This window comes from Miscanthus floridulus, chromosome 8, assembly GCF_019320115.1.
Source record: "Miscanthus floridulus cultivar M001 chromosome 8, ASM1932011v1, whole genome shotgun sequence".
In the NCBI taxonomy this organism is placed as follows: domain Eukaryota; kingdom Viridiplantae; phylum Streptophyta; class Magnoliopsida; order Poales; family Poaceae; genus Miscanthus; species Miscanthus floridulus.
The window spans coordinates 226,961,690-226,977,016 of record NC_089587.1 but is presented as its reverse complement, the minus strand read 5'-3'; the positions used below and the strand labels follow the sequence as shown (position 1 = coordinate 226,977,016).

The 15,327-nt window shown below is 47.2% G+C and overlaps 1 protein-coding gene and 1 pseudogene across 1 annotated transcript; both read left to right on the top strand.

Annotated features, from left to right (window-relative positions):
* Positions 1-322: 322 nt before the first annotated feature.
* LOC136478411 (probable E3 ubiquitin-protein ligase RHB1A) lies at positions 323-4,028 on the top strand. Its single transcript, XM_066476858.1, has 6 exons — positions 323-480; positions 1,393-1,533; positions 1,988-2,162; positions 2,245-2,379; positions 3,038-3,147; positions 3,323-4,028. The coding sequence occupies exons 2-6, from the start codon at positions 1,468-1,470 to the stop codon at positions 3,350-3,352; spliced, it is 516 nt and encodes a 171-aa protein (XP_066332955.1). The 5' UTR covers positions 323-480; positions 1,393-1,467; the 3' UTR covers positions 3,353-4,028.
* Positions 4,029-4,297: 269 nt separating this feature from the next.
* Positions 4,298-6,898, top strand: LOC136478410 (calmodulin-binding receptor-like cytoplasmic kinase 2; annotated as a pseudogene).
* Positions 6,899-15,327: the final 8,429 nt, after the last annotated feature.

Genomic DNA, 15,327 nt, shown 5'->3' with positions numbered 1-15,327 from the left:
CACGGGGGAGAGAGAAAAAATAAAATACTACTAGTACCCATTCCTTTTTTTCCCCCGAAAAAGAAAAAAAAGGCGGGGTGGCGGGGGGGGGGGGGGGGGGGGGGGGGCAAAGTTCAAGTACACAGAGGAATCCCATTCCTTTCAGCGGAAGATAGCGACTGACAGGTGGAGTCCGCGAGCAGCGAGGCCCACAGCTCGCTTGGAGGAGCTAGCCGCAGCTCGGTGCGAAAAAAGGCATCTTCTTTAGCCATCGTCCGTCTCCCTCCACTCAGGCGGGTCCGCTCTTGCAGAAAACCCCCTCCGGATCCCTGGAATCATGGAGCAGGAGTCCTCTCTTTCTCCAGAGGGAGGGGGGGGAGAGAGGCGGAAGAGCAGAGCAAGCACCAAGCAGCAGAGGCGACGCGACAGGGGGAGGGAGCCCAGGAGGTCTCACGACTCCCGAGGCGATCGTCGGAGTCCCCCAGCCGTAATTCGTCCCCGGTACCGACTAATCTCCCGCTCCCGCTCCCGCTTCCGCTTCCGGTTCGATCCCGTGCTGCTTGCCCAGCGCTTTAATCTCGTGGTGGGCTGTTCAGGCTGGTAGTTCGAGCACTCTCTTGCTTCGCTTCGCTCCCTGCCGCGCTGCGTAAAGCCTTCGCCTTGCACCGGCGCGATTGTCTCCAACCCGATTGCATCTGGTTTCTCTTCTAGGTTCTGCGTAGATAGATAGATATTTTGCGTTGGCTACTTGGCGCAGATATTTCCGACTCTTCCGACTCCAATTACGGGGTGGTTCTGGTGCTGATGAGTAAAGTCATTAGGGGTTGGCTGCCTTTGTCTTCTGACCTTGAATGAAAAGAAGGCTTCTCGTGTTAATCTGCTAGGACGCTTGATTCTTTTATTGTTGTTGTTATTGTGATTCATGGCGGATGTCCCCAATCATTGAACTGTCAAGTCTGAACGGGTTAAAATCTCATGAAAGTAATGATGCCAATCGTGCCAGCATAGCTAGGAGCCATTGCACTGTTCTGTGTGAACCAACAAATCTGGGTTGTCTACAGCCACTAGGATGTTTGTTCGTTACAAATTTGATGAATTTTCACCGGATGTAATTCAATTTCCATGGGTTTCGGTCAAAAGTTCCTGCCTTGTATTGTATCACATCACGGGGCCGAATAGCGTCCCCACCGATTATCGTGGTTCCTACTCCTGTAAACAGGTACTATCACTGGACTGGATAGAAGTCGTTGCTAAAGTCGGCTAGGCTGCAGTTTAATCCGTGATTTTTAGAATCATCTCCATTTCAGTACTACTTGGATATTGTTGCTTGCATGTTAAGCTCTTTCTGCACCATTTTTATTTATCACAAGATTTCCAATCCTTCTTGCATCAGCATAGGGTTTCTCTTTGTAGGGATATGAACAACGGAACTTTGGTTTTTAACGAAGCTAGAGGATAGTTTGGAGTAAGCATTTCATTCAGGATACAATGGGTGCCTGCTGCTGCTGTTCATCAAGGGCGTCTGAGTTAGATGGAGCACCAGTGCATATCTATGTATGTATAACCTGCTTTTTCTTACTTTTCATGTTAAAAGATTCCCTCAATTCTCAGCAAGTATTTTTGGCACCCTTACCAACGATAACCTGGTTTCTACCATGTCTCACAAGTCACAATGCTAGAAGTTGAGCAGCTGTATCTGTATAGAAGTTTTGTTGCAACAAAGGAATTATAGCTGTATCTGTATAGAAGTTTTGATGCAACAGAAGGAATTATTTTACTTGTAATGAGAATCTCCCTGTTGTTCTTATCAGTCCTTGGTAATCAGAAATACAAACCATGTCAATAATATCACAGTTGCTTTAATATACCTTATGTGATGGTCACTTACATATCCATATGCAAAAAAGGGAGAAAGAAAAGAACATGACTGAAGCTGACTCAGCACTAGCCTTGTGTTTGCATCTAATCTTTTGTGCTGCAAAATTAACTTTCCTTTTGCATTATTCAGCATCAACAAAATTCTGAGGAGCATGAACCCTTGTCTTCAGCTGTTGGTGGACCATCTCCAACTCCTGCTATAGTTGCAGTTGACACAAATCTTGATACATCCTCTCTTGACACTTACCGAGCACCACCTGCACCTTTGCCTTATGATGTTTGCTTTGCAGTTGCACAAAATCCTGGTAAAGAAAATATTTGACTAGCTGTGAGCATGATTGATGATAATTAACCTCTAATGATTACTGATTTCAAATTCATGTGCAGATTTGGAGAAGTCAGACATTAAAATCAAAACTGACGGGCAGCAGTCCCCAAAAGTGGATGAATTTGAGTCATGCGAAAAAGTTCCCCCTGAGGATAAGGCTGATGAGGAGGATGTTTGTCCAATCTGTCTTGAAGGTTTGTTTCTTATGATAATCGGAACATCAACTTTTTACATTGACATGCAGGATTAGAGCTGAAATACCGTATTGTTGAATAGTATCTTTACCCTGTCACTTTTTAACTTGTGGAACTTGATTCACATGTACTACTGAAATGCCATATTGTTGAATAGTATCTTTACCCGGTAACTTTTTAACTTGTGGAACTTGATTCACATGTAGTCACTACTTTTACTATAGTCCTGTATTCTTCTTGTTACTAGGCTTAAGAATTTTGGAATGCTAGTGGTCCTTTTAGTTGAAATATAAGTAAATTACTATTCTTAACTCTCATCTGTGAATATGCATTCAGTAGGATGAGACATGAAGTGAATTGCATTTCTGAACTAGGTAGTTAAACAACTGCTGCTGCTGTGAATTGTCTTTGATAGATGTAATATGTATTTCCATCATTTCTTAATGTATTTGCATTCTTGGCATGTATGATATGCTCTAGCAGTTCAGTAGTTGGTAGATGCATATATAATGGAACCAATGCAAATGGCTTGGTACCTGTTGAAATTCTTTGTTGCCTGTTATGAATGGTGATTTGGACTGATGCATCAGCTGATGATGCCATTCTGAATTTTCCAAACCAGAAGACCACTTATAAGCTTTGTCTGCCCTTCCACCAGAATATGATGAAGAAAATCCCCGTTCAGTGACCAAATGCGAGCATCATTTCCATCTCTGTTGCATACTTGAATGGATGGAGAGAAGCGAGACATGCCCAGTTTGTGACCAGGTTAGCACAGCAGTTTAATTCAGTCGAAAGACTGCTACGGCAGTTCATGGATGCTTTTATATCGTAATTTCCTGTAGATACGGTTTCAGTTGAAACACGCTGCCACAGCAGAGGGGGTTATTTGCTTTTATTTTTCTTTCCTTCTAAAAGCTTGATATGTAACTGTCTCTTGCAGGTAACTCTGATAGATGAGATGTACGCATAGCATTGTTGACCATGGTGGATCCATTCTTGGTGGCCCTGCAGCGGCGGTGCCCGTTGAGTTGGCTTGACGTTAGGATTCTTTTGGTGGGGGAAGTAAAAGCAGCAACTACTCTGCTCTTTGATTTTGTTCAATTCTGGTCTGGTCTGGACGTCTGGTGGAGATGCTAGTAGGTTGAGTTTTGGTAAAAATAATTTATAAAAGAAAAAAATGACATGAAATGTGCTAGAGTTGTCTTTACCTTGGGTGGAGCCTTGCTGTTTATGAATGAGAATGACAGCAGAAGGGTTACAGAAAGTGCTTGTTAAAGGTGAAAACCCTGAGATTTGCTCCCTGTTCTTCCTCTTGGTTTGTTCTGAATTTGTGGTGTGCGTGTGTTCTTCCTTTTTCGATCCGGTTTCTCAGAGTGAGTCAGTGTCTGTGTGGATTATCCATCATGCGCTGGGCAAGTGACAGGGAAATGCTGATTCTAGCATCAGGTTCATCTGTACAGTCAGTCCGAAATGGTGACAGGTACAAAGCAGGTTCTAGGCTTGTAGCATATGTATGTATGACTCCTTTGAGCAATCCAAACTGCTCGAGCTTCTTGTATGGTACGGCACATGCATTATGCATCCTCCTCCATCCATTTTGATTAGTCCGGGGAATTTCTTCGCTTGTCCTTGCTTCTAAAGCGACGCATGGCCGTTCTGTCCGGGCTGCTATTGCTTGAATTGAAAGGCATTTTTTTCCCGGACGGATCTGTAGGAGCACTTCTATAAGGAGAAGCATGCAAGTATATATACATAATATATATGGCTAGGCATAGTTTGATCCGCTAGCGGTAAGTTTTCAACCGGTGTCGCTTTCGCTGACCACCGTGGCAGACGGAACAGGTCGTGCTACCCTCTGCCTACTGTTCGCATTACATGGATGCTAACATGACGCAGACGGCACACGCGGTTGTGAATCCGGCGTAGTATGTGTGTGTCTGTATGCTTTGCTTCCAAAGCGAGAAGAGAGACGGAATTGTTCCAAGAAAACGACTTCGCCATGGTTGGTAGGGTGGGGTTGATCAGGCCAAAGCCAAGGCCAGCGGCCAGCCCCAGCCATGGGCACGCCATGACGCCACGCAAATTGCAGTGGCAGGTCGCTTGCGGTTCTTTTCGGAATAAATGCCGTCCTGAGCATTGGCACTGCCGCCCCGTAGTGTTGAGGCGCCGCGGCCCCTGCTGGCTGCTGCAGAGTCCGAGAGGAAGAAGGGGCCGGGTCGCCACCGCCTCGTCGTCGCGCAGAGCTCCCTCGCGGTCTCGCCTACCGGGACAGGTCGTTTGCCAGGTCAGGCCGCTCGTCGCCTCCCCTGCCACGCGGGCCCCGTTTAGCCCCGCCACAGCTCCGGCCTTGACCTTGGACACGGTCGCGAGCCACGACCAAAGCTTCGCCGTGGATTTTAATTACATAGCTGCGCGGGTGGCAGAGCTCGGCGCGACACGCGACCGCGTCTGCCGACCAACCACTGCGGCCCGCGGAGCATGGCCGGGCGCGACCGCCGCGGGACCCTGGCCCCGTCGTCGTCGTCGGGGTCGGGGTCAGGGTCGGGGAGGCGGAAGCCGGAGCACGAGCTGTGGCCGCGGAGCCCGGCGTGGTCGCGCCCGCTGTCCGACAGCGGCGGAGGCCGTGGCCGCAGAAGCAGCGCGTCCTCCTCCTCGTCCTTGGGGTCCCTGTTCCGCTCCATCGGGGTGTGGTTCAGCTCGCTCTCCACGTCGTCGTCCGCGTCCGCGTCCATGAAGCGGAGGAGCAGGGACGCCGCGCCGGTGGGTGACGCCGGGGCCAAGAAGCCGCCTTGTAAGAAAACTTCAACTCACCCCCCAGTCCGGGCCCTCCGCCATGGACGAGCAACTTGTGCCCTTAATCGTTGCCGTCCATTCTCGTTCTGCAATCAATTACGTGATGATGTTGATGGTCGTGGTCCATGGCGGCAGTGCCGGGGTACGCCGGGACGAAGACCTCTGCGCGCGGGCTGTACAGCGGCGGCGGCCACGGCAGCGGCAAGGAGCACCGGCCGTCGTTCCAGAGCTCCGTCTTCTCCATCGAGGAGATCCTCACCGCCACCAACAACTTCTCGCCGGCGCTCAAGATCGGGCAGGGCGGCTTCGGCGCCGTCTACAAGGGCGTCCTCCCCTGACGGCACCGTCGTCGCCGTCAAGCGCGCCAAGCTGGTCAGTCAATCCACCAAGCTGCCTGCTGATTTCTTCAACTCTCAATCGACGGATGAAAACAATAAATTTAAATTCCGGGATGAATGATTGCAGCGGATGCAGAACCCTCACGTGGACGTGGAGTTCCGGAGCGAGATCAAGATAATGGCGCGCATCGAGCACCAGAGCCTTGTTCGCTTCTACGGGTTACATGGAGTGCGGCGAGGAGCGCATCGTCGTCGTCGAGTACGTCCCCAACGGCACCCTCCGGGAGCACCTCGACAGTAAGCTACCACCAGCCATTCCTGCTCTGCTCTGCTCACCTCGCAACCAACCAACGAAACCATGAAACCAAGCAGGGTTGAACGGGCGGTTCCTGGACTTTGGGACGCGGCTGGACATTGCCATCGACGTCGCGCACGCCGTCACGTACCTGCACATGTACTCCGACCACCCCATCATCCACCGCGACATCAAGTCCTCCAACATCCTCCTCACCGACTCGCTGCGCGCCAAGGTGGCCGACTTCGGCTTCGCCCGCCTCGGCGCCGGCCTGGGCGCCGGCGCCGCCGGGGAGGCCACGCACGTCACCACCCAGGTGAAGGGCACGGCGGGGTACCTGGACCCGGAGTACCTCAAGACGTGCCAGCTCACGGACCGCAGCGACGTCTACTCCTTCGGCGTGCTCCTCGTGGAGCTCGCCTCGGCGCGCCGCCCCATCGAGACCAAGCGCGAGATGAAGGAGCGCCTCACCGCGCGCTGGGCCATGGGCAGGTTCATCGGCGGCGCCTCAGCCGACGTGCTGGACCCGCACCTCGCGCGCACGCCCGCCGCGGAACGCGCACTGGAGATGGTGCTGGAGCTCGCGTTCCGGTGCATGGGACCCGTCCGACAGGACAGGCCCGCCATGAGCGACTGCTGCAGGGCGCTCTGGGCCATCAGGAAGACGTACCGGGACATGCTCGCCGCCGATGCCACGCCGCAGTTCTCCGACCGAGCCACCACCGCCAGCAGCGCCGCCAGCAGCGGCGACCTCTGGAGGATCTGATCGTTCCAAGGTCATGAATCCTGCTACTAGCTAGCTGCTAACTCATTTGGTTTGACTGACACTTAAGTTTGATGTAAATATACACCGGAACATTTTTTTCTTTTGCTACATTTCTCCTCGATTGCGTTCATCTGATGCTAAGCGTTGGACTCCATACGTGCCATCCATTGGGGTTGGTTGGCTTATAAGCCGTATTTTTTCAGTCAACGGACAATATTTTTTTCTTATACCAGATCAGCCAACAATACTTTTAGCTATAGCTTATCAACCAAACAAGCCTAAACGAACAGGACGATGATTGTTCTTATTTTAGAACAGTTCTATCATTGTCTGATATGAAAGGGTTCACCAAGGTTTTCTAGTTATTCTTGTAGGGTTCTATCTCCAAGCTTGGTTATGAAATCATGCAGGGAGTAGGAAATGACTTTTTAATTTAGTTTGAGGGTGATGCATTTCGTTTGTACAGACATTACAACAGGATCATTCACTGTCTCTTATCTGGATTGATGAACTCGACGTGAACCTAGGACCAACTGATCGCATCTCCATCCCCAATTCTCACCGTACTGTTCGTTTCGGCTAGATTGCTCGTATCTAGCTTATAATCTATGGCTTGAATAATATTTTTCTCTCACATCAAATCAGTCAACGGTACTTTCAACCATGGCTTATAAGCCAATCCAGCCGAAACGAACATCAATTTGCAACATTGGACAGCAATTTGCATCCAACACCTGTACGGCTGTACCTCACAGTTTGCATTCAACACCAGACCTGAATTCAAACACCTGCACTGCACCTAGATATTTATTCAGCCATTTCTCGTGCCTTGTTTTTTTTTGAAAAATTACAAGCTGCTGTTACCTAGATACTTATTCAGCCATTCCCCGTGCCTTGTTTTTTTTTTTGAAAAATTACAAGCTGCAGTCACCTAGATATTTATCCAGCCATTCCCTTTTGTGCTCTAATAGTAGAGCAGATGATGAACTCCAAATCCAAGCACCTTGCAGTTACAATGAATTTTTTCCCAACTTGCGCCTCTGAGAAAAGAATAGCTCGGCTTTAGCATCCCCAGTAGCATACCAGGAAACTGAAACTGTTCTGCCTCGGTATCTGTATCTCTTCAAACAAAGCCGCCTCAGAGAACTACTAGAATTTCTATTTGTCCCATAATTGCAACATTCGTGAATGGAAAAAGTAAAATTCTTCAGGACGCAGGTGGAAACAGCAGAAATAAATGTGGTATCTTGGAGAGCCGGTTGCTCTCCTCGGCTGGACCAGTCTAAAACAATGTATTCCTTGTTATAAACAGCGTCTCTAAACCGTAGATCGAGGATAAACATCTTATTTAGGGTTTCTCTAGTTCGCCCTGACGCAGTTGCGCCGCAGCCTCGTGGATGTCGGTGTCGAGGGAGCTCGGCGCGGTGGAGTCCAGCGTGGTGAAGACGAGGTCCAGTGGCGATGCAGAGGTACGGCGGAGTCGGTGGGGCTTTCTGTCGCTGGCAGCACCCTCTTTAGATCGGGTTAGGTTTTCTGTTCATGGGTCACGACGGCTCCGGTCAACCTCGTAGTTAGAGCCATGATCCCCACATATCTTTTATAGTGCTGTGCGACAGGGGCCCACCAACCATATTAGGGTTGGGCGCCCTCGATCAGGGCGTAGATCTAAGGGCTCAATAGACCGTTGGGCCCATTGGTGGAGATCAACTAACATTCTTCTCCTTGATCTCACTATCATCTTTCAATTTCATATCATTTACTTTTGTTCATTCCATTATAGATTAGCGCATAGAGCATGTTTCATCGTCGTGGTCAATTGCTGATAGATTTAACAGCTACAACACACCACTCTGTTCTGAAATAGATACTTAACTTTGGGCCTTCTTTTATCCAGGAATTTTAGCCTTTCCCTTAAACCCATGCTAGCTACATGTTCTCTGTACACATTGGGTGGTAAGCATTTTGTAAGCGGATCCGCGAGCATCTTTTCGGTACTTATATGCTCAAGACTTATGACATGATCCCAGACTTTATCTTTCACAACATAATACTTTATGTCAATGTGTTTGGCAGCACCACTTAACTTATTGTTGTGAGCATACTGTACTGCCGGATTATTATCGCAGTATAACTTAAGTGGTCTATAGATATCGTCAACCACCTTCAAATCAGGTATGAACTTCTTTAGCCAGTTCACCTGCCCCGTTGTCTCATAACACACTACAAACTCGGCATACATTGTGGACGATGTAGTGACGGTTTGCTTTGAGCTTTTCCATAAAATAGCTCCCTCTGCGAGAGTAAATACATATCCAGACATGGATTTTCTATCATCTCTCGTATAATCAGAATATGAATATCCCACTATATGGAGTGAATCAGATCTTTTATACGTCATCATGAGGCTTTTCGTTTCTTGCAAATAACGCAAGACTTTCTTTACTAATTTCCAGTGTTCTGTTCTAGGATTGCTCTGGAATCTGCCAAGTTACCCAGTTACAAATGCCAAGTCAGGGCGCGTACATATTTGAGCATATTGCAAGCTTCCGATAGCTGAAGCATATAAAACCATTTTTATTTGATCGATTTCATACTGGTTCCTAGGTCATTGAAAATCCCCGTATCTGTCGCCCTTGACTATAGGAGCAGGTGAGGGACTACATTTGTGCATACTGAATTTCTTTAAGATCTTTTCTATGTATGCCTTTTGTGACAGTCCTAATACCCCTCTACTTCTATCTCGGTGAATCTCGATCCCTAGAATGAACGAAGCTTCACCAAGATATTTCATATCAATTTTTGAGGACAAAAACTTCTTTGTCTCCGGTAGTAGACTAACATCACTACTAGCAAGTAAGATATCATCTACATACAGGACAAGAAAGATAAACTTCCTGTTCTTAAACTTTGCATAGACATAATTGTCCTCTATATTCTCTTTAAACCCAAAATTTCTTATTGTCTGATCAAACTTTAAGTACCACTATCTTGAAGCTTGTTTTAATCCATAAATGGATTTCTTTAGGCGGCATCCCATTCGTTCTTTTCCTTTCATGATAAAACCTTTTGGTTGTGCCATGTAAACATTTTTCTCCAAGTCCCCGTTGAGAAATATCGTCTTTACATCCATCTGATGTAATTCTAAATCGTAATGTGCCACTAATGCCATTATGATTCTGAAGGAATCCTTACATGAGACTAGAAAAAAGGTCTCATTGTAATCAATGCCTTCTCTTTGCGTAAAGTCTTTTGCCAAAAGTCATGATTTATATCTATATTCTCTTGAGAGTCAAGTTTTGTTTTGTAGACCCATTTACAACCTACTGTTTTGGCTCATTTAGGAATTATTTCTAAGTCCTAAACTTTATTGGCATTCATAGATTTCATTTCATCTTCCATGGCCTCAAGCCACTTTGATGAATGATCACTTCTCATGGCTTCTTTAAATAAGGTGAGATCATCCTCTATTTGAAATTACTCAGTGTTGTATACTTCATAGTCAGCAGGAATAGCTGATTTTCTAACTCTTTGAGACCTTCTAGGGGCCTCCATATTTGGCACATCTTCTGTTTGAGGACTGCTGTTGCTCCCCTCATGTGTGGCAATAGGTTCTATAGGATCCTGAAAGAACATGTTCCTCATCATCATTCATTGTTGCCACAGGACGGAATAACAACAGGTGCTGATACCATAGTATCTTGCACTGTTGGTACAGTGACAACAGGTAGTGAGAAAAATGGCTCATGAATCATTGGAGTGGGTGCATACACCCGCTTCTCTTCAAGGTTAATTTCTCGAGCTACTATGCTCCCCCTCATTATTTCATCCTCTAGGAAGACAACGTGTCTCGTTTCCACAAACTTTGTATATCTATCTGGACAGTAGAAACGAAAAATCTTTTGACTTTTCTGGGTAGCCAATAAAATAGCAACTTACTGTTTTGGGATCTAGTTTCCCAATGTTTGGGTTAAATACTTTAGCCTCAGCAGGACTCCCCCACACACGTAAGTGGTTTAGTGAGGATACTCTTCATGTCCACAACTCATACGGTGTTTTGGGCATTGACTTACTTGGTACTCTATTGAGAATATGAATGGCGATTTTAACGCCTCCATCCACGGGCTCAACGGTAAGGTGGAGTAACTTATCATACTGCGCACCATATCCATCAGGATATGATTGCGTCTTTTAGCTACTCTATTCTGTTGAGGTTCACCCGGTGTAGAATACTGGGCTACTATGCCATTCTCCTGTAAGAACCTTGCAAAAAGGTCCAGAAACTTGGCCACATGGGGTATACCGACCGTAGTATTCCCCCCACGGTCAGACCTGACTATCTTAATCTTTAAATTGTGTTGGATTTCAACTTCTGCCTTAAATATCTTAAATTTATCCAATGCTTCTGTTCTTTCTTTGATTGGATAAATGTAGCCATAATGGAAGTAATCATCTGTGAATGTTATGAACGAATCATAACCATCCACACTCTTTATAGGAAACTGACCACAAATGTTTGTTTAAATAATCTGTAAAATTCCTGCGCTTCATTTGGCATCTTTCTTAATTTTCTTTACATACTTTTCTTTTATGCATTCTCTGTATTGTTCTAAATCTGAGAGCTCTAATGGAGGAAGAATATTATTCTTAACTAGTCTTTCTATTCTCTCCCTCGAAATATGGCCTAAATGATAGTGCCATAATTTCGACGATGTATCGTGAGCTCTCTTATGCCACCATGTCCAGAGTACCTCTCTATCACCAGCTACTTTATCAGCTGGGTAGCATATGTCTTTGAAGAGCCAGTGAACTGACTCTTTATTCTATCGAGGTACTCGGTGACGGTGTCACACTCTGTGATTGAGCCCACAATTGCAGGCTCAATCGTGTTCTTTATTAGAGCCATACATTTCTCGTTGGCAGTGACCCATTTCCTATGCTCAAGGTCATAGGATATCTTTTGGGATACAAAATCCCTTTCTCTTGTTGCCCAAGCGGCATCAGCCTCATTTGTCTCCCTCACTGGTGCCACAGGCTCTGTGGGACACGATGAGGTGACTACCTAGTCCACCCCAGCCAAGATGAAGGTCAGGTCAATCTGTTTCTTTTCACTTCGTGTAGTTATCACCTTTGAGAGTGGAGATCTTTAACAATTGCATGTCTTGATTCCAACGTTGGTCAAAATTAAAGCATACAACTATTCTTATACACTAATTCTACATCATTGTTGGACAGAAATAGAATTAATACATAAAATCATTAAAATTTACAACTGTTCTTATACACTAATTCTACATCACCGTTGGGCAGAAATAGAATTAATGCATAAAATCATTAAAATTTACGATATTGTTATTAATAACATTGGTCAGAAAATAACAACATCATAATCATGTCAAAATCTCTTTTTCTCCAATTAAATATCACGTTGGTTCAAAATAACTGGAGAATAAACAATTTCTTTAGCAGTAGAAACATGAAAAAAATTCATTATCTATTTTTCAGAAGCATTAAACTTTTCTCAAATATTCTCTGAAAAATTATCCCGTTGGTTCAAATTTTAACATAGATATTTAAAGTAGACAAATATCATCAAAATCTGCTTCTAAAAATTAAATAAACTCGGAACTTTATTTACTGTTCATTGTGGCGCGGTCTGCAGCTAAAGTACCGGCCCAGCAGCAACAGTGCGCGGCCCCGCCTGCCACAGCAGCCCACGCTCACGCACTGCCCGCACCCAGGCCACAACCTGGGCCTGATTCTAGCTCGGTTGATCTACGTCATTGATGCAGATCAGACGGCCACGCGCGTGTCTCGGTGGATCAAAACAGCGACCTCAGTGCCTCCACTGAAACCCTAGCGTCATTCGCCCCTCCCTATGCTCTCTCTATGCCCGCGCTCCTTCTCACTCAACGCAGCAGCAGCGAGCAGCGACCGGAGCCAAGAGAGAGAGATGGCGCCATCGTTCGCGGTGGCGAGACCACGCTCCACTGCACGGCTAGCCCCCTTTAACCCTAGTCCATTTCTTCTCTGCCTTTCTCTCTCAGCCACGTGGCACACCGAGCGAGCGAAGTGGTGGAGTGGGCAGCCATGGCACCATCATCGGCCCTTTCACCGGCGTGCGCTCTCCCCAGCTGGTGAGCACGCTGCCGTCGAGCGGCCTGGCCACGGCACCCCCTTGGCCGAGCTCAGGCAAAATAGCTCCCCCGTCTCGGCCTTCTTCTCCCGCACCGGCGAAGGGTTAGCCCGATGCACGACAAGGTTGGTCCCTTCCCCTTTTTCCCCTTCTTCTCTGATTTGGATCTTCTTCTTCTCTTATCCGAACCAATGTTGGGGGTAAGGGTTTAGATCTAGGGTTAGGGTTCGGAATCCGACCCACTGTTCTTCTTCCCCAAAGGGTCTTCACGGGTTTAGGGTTCGGCTTTAATTCTCTTCTAGGCTGAATCCCTCTCTCTTCTTCTTTCTTTCACCCAGTTAGGGTTAGGGTTAGGAAAACCCTCTTTCTTCTCAGATCCGAACTAGATCTGATCGGTTCTCTGCTTTCTTATTTGTTTCTTCTTAGTTCTTTGCCAATTGAGGATTTGGGTTAGGGTTAGGGTTTCATTAGGGTTAGGATTAACCTGATTCGTTTTTCTTTCGGCTTAGGTTCGGTTGAACCCTCTGATCTTTTCTTGCCACGCGCCAGTGAAGACGACGGTGTGGCAGCTTTCCCTGCACGGTGGCAGTGGTGACTGACAGTCAGTGATGCCCACCACCCTTCTATTCTCTTTTCTCTTTTCTTTTACCCGGTTAGGGTTAGGGTTTCAATCCGTAACGGATCGAACCCTTGTTCTTTCTTTTATTTCTTTTCAATGCTTTACCTCATACTAGATCTACACACTGGTAACCTTGACTCTTGTACCATTGTTATAAACAATAGTGCCTCTAAACCGTAGATTGGGATAAGCATCTTACTTAGGGTTCCTCTAGTTCGCCCTAGCGCAGTTGCGCCGTAGCCTCGTGGATGCCGGTGTCGAGGGAGCTCGGCGCGGTGGAGTCTAGCGTGGTGGAGACAAGGTCCAATGGCGATGCAGAGGTCCAGTGGAGTCGGTGGGGCTTCCCGTCGCTGGCAGCACCCTCTTTAGATCGGGTTAGGTTTTCTGTTTGTGGGTCACGGTGGCTCTGGTCAATCTCGTAGTTAGAGCCGTGATCCCCACCTATCTTTTATAGTGCTGTGCGATAGGGGCCCACCAACCATATTAGGGTTCGGCGCCTCCGATCAGGGTGCAGATCCAAGGGCTTAAAGGTACTTGTGTGGTTTTGGTAATTGAGTAATAACCTAGGTGGACTAATTATGTTTATGTGAGATACATATGTGATTAGTCCATAGGTACATGTGTGTGAGCAACATATGCCATGAAGGTGAAAATGGCTTAGAGATGTTGCAAAGCTCACACATGTGATGATGAAGGAGCTCATTGCAAATGAGACATGACATTGAGTCATGTGATCAAGGTGGAGAAGATCAAGACATGACTTGGCTTGATGGACCGGTTGCAAGCGTGAAGGGCAAGTTGGAGGCTTTGGAGCGATGGACCGCGTGGCGATGAAGCTTAAGCAAGACTTGGTGTCGATGGACAAAGGCAACGGTGAAAAGCAAGTGTAGTCAAGATCAATGAACCAATATGATCATGTTATGATATGAAGTGGATCATATCATTGTTGATCATGTTGGTGCATGTGTTGCATCGATATTGGAGGAGATGGAATGGAATGAGCAAGGCAAAGGTATAACCTAGGGAATTTTATTTCACCAGTCATAGATGTGTAGAGAAGTTTATGACCAGGTTTAGGATAGATGGCCGTACTATCAAGAGGGGCAACTTGTTTGCATATCAGTCATCTAGTGCCACTCGAGTGATCTAACTTTGCATCATCGCTAGGATTGAGTGGCGTGGCAAGTTGAGTGGCTAATCCTTTGAAAAATGATTGTGAAAATGCTAACACACATACACATAGTGGTATACACTTGGTGGTGTTGGCACATTTATAAAGGAGATGAAGTTGGAGTTGATGTGGATCATCTAGGCGATAGAACGGAGGCGGGAAGGGTTTGAAACTTCACCGGTGGAGTGTCCGCCCATAGAGTGCGGACAGTCCGACGGTGCCACCGGCGCCCTATATAGAAAAGACAGGGTCTCATAGAGTAGATCGGACACTGGTCATGTGCAGCGTCCGGTCAGTGGTAGCAGTGAGTGCGCGGTTTCGGTCTTTGACCGGACGCTGGCGCTGAAAGTGACCGGACATTGGCAGGGTGCGTCCGGTCAGGCTAACATACGGTGACGTAGGCAACGCAGAGAAGTTGGAGAAGGACCGAACACTGATGCTGCGTCCGATCATGACCGACCGGATGCGTCCGGTCGCGACTGGAACCTTACTTGAAATGACCGGACGCTGGGCTCCTGCATCCGGTCACTTTGAGCAGCTACGTCCGGTCGTCACTTGACCATTGAGATCAAGCAACTGAGGTTGAACGGAGGCGACACGGGGCGAGCATCCATTGATCGGACGTTGAGGTCCAGCGTCCGGTCGATATGACCGACGCGTCCGATCAACCCGAAAAACGCCCAGTGAAGGGGTAACGGCTAGTTTAGCCCATGGGGCTATAAATAGAAGGTGGTCTCATCCATGGCTAGTGCTGAGCACCTCGAGGGGTTTTGTGTCCATGCTTGAGAGTGCTTGGGAGCCCTCCATCTCACATATGCTTGATAGTGATC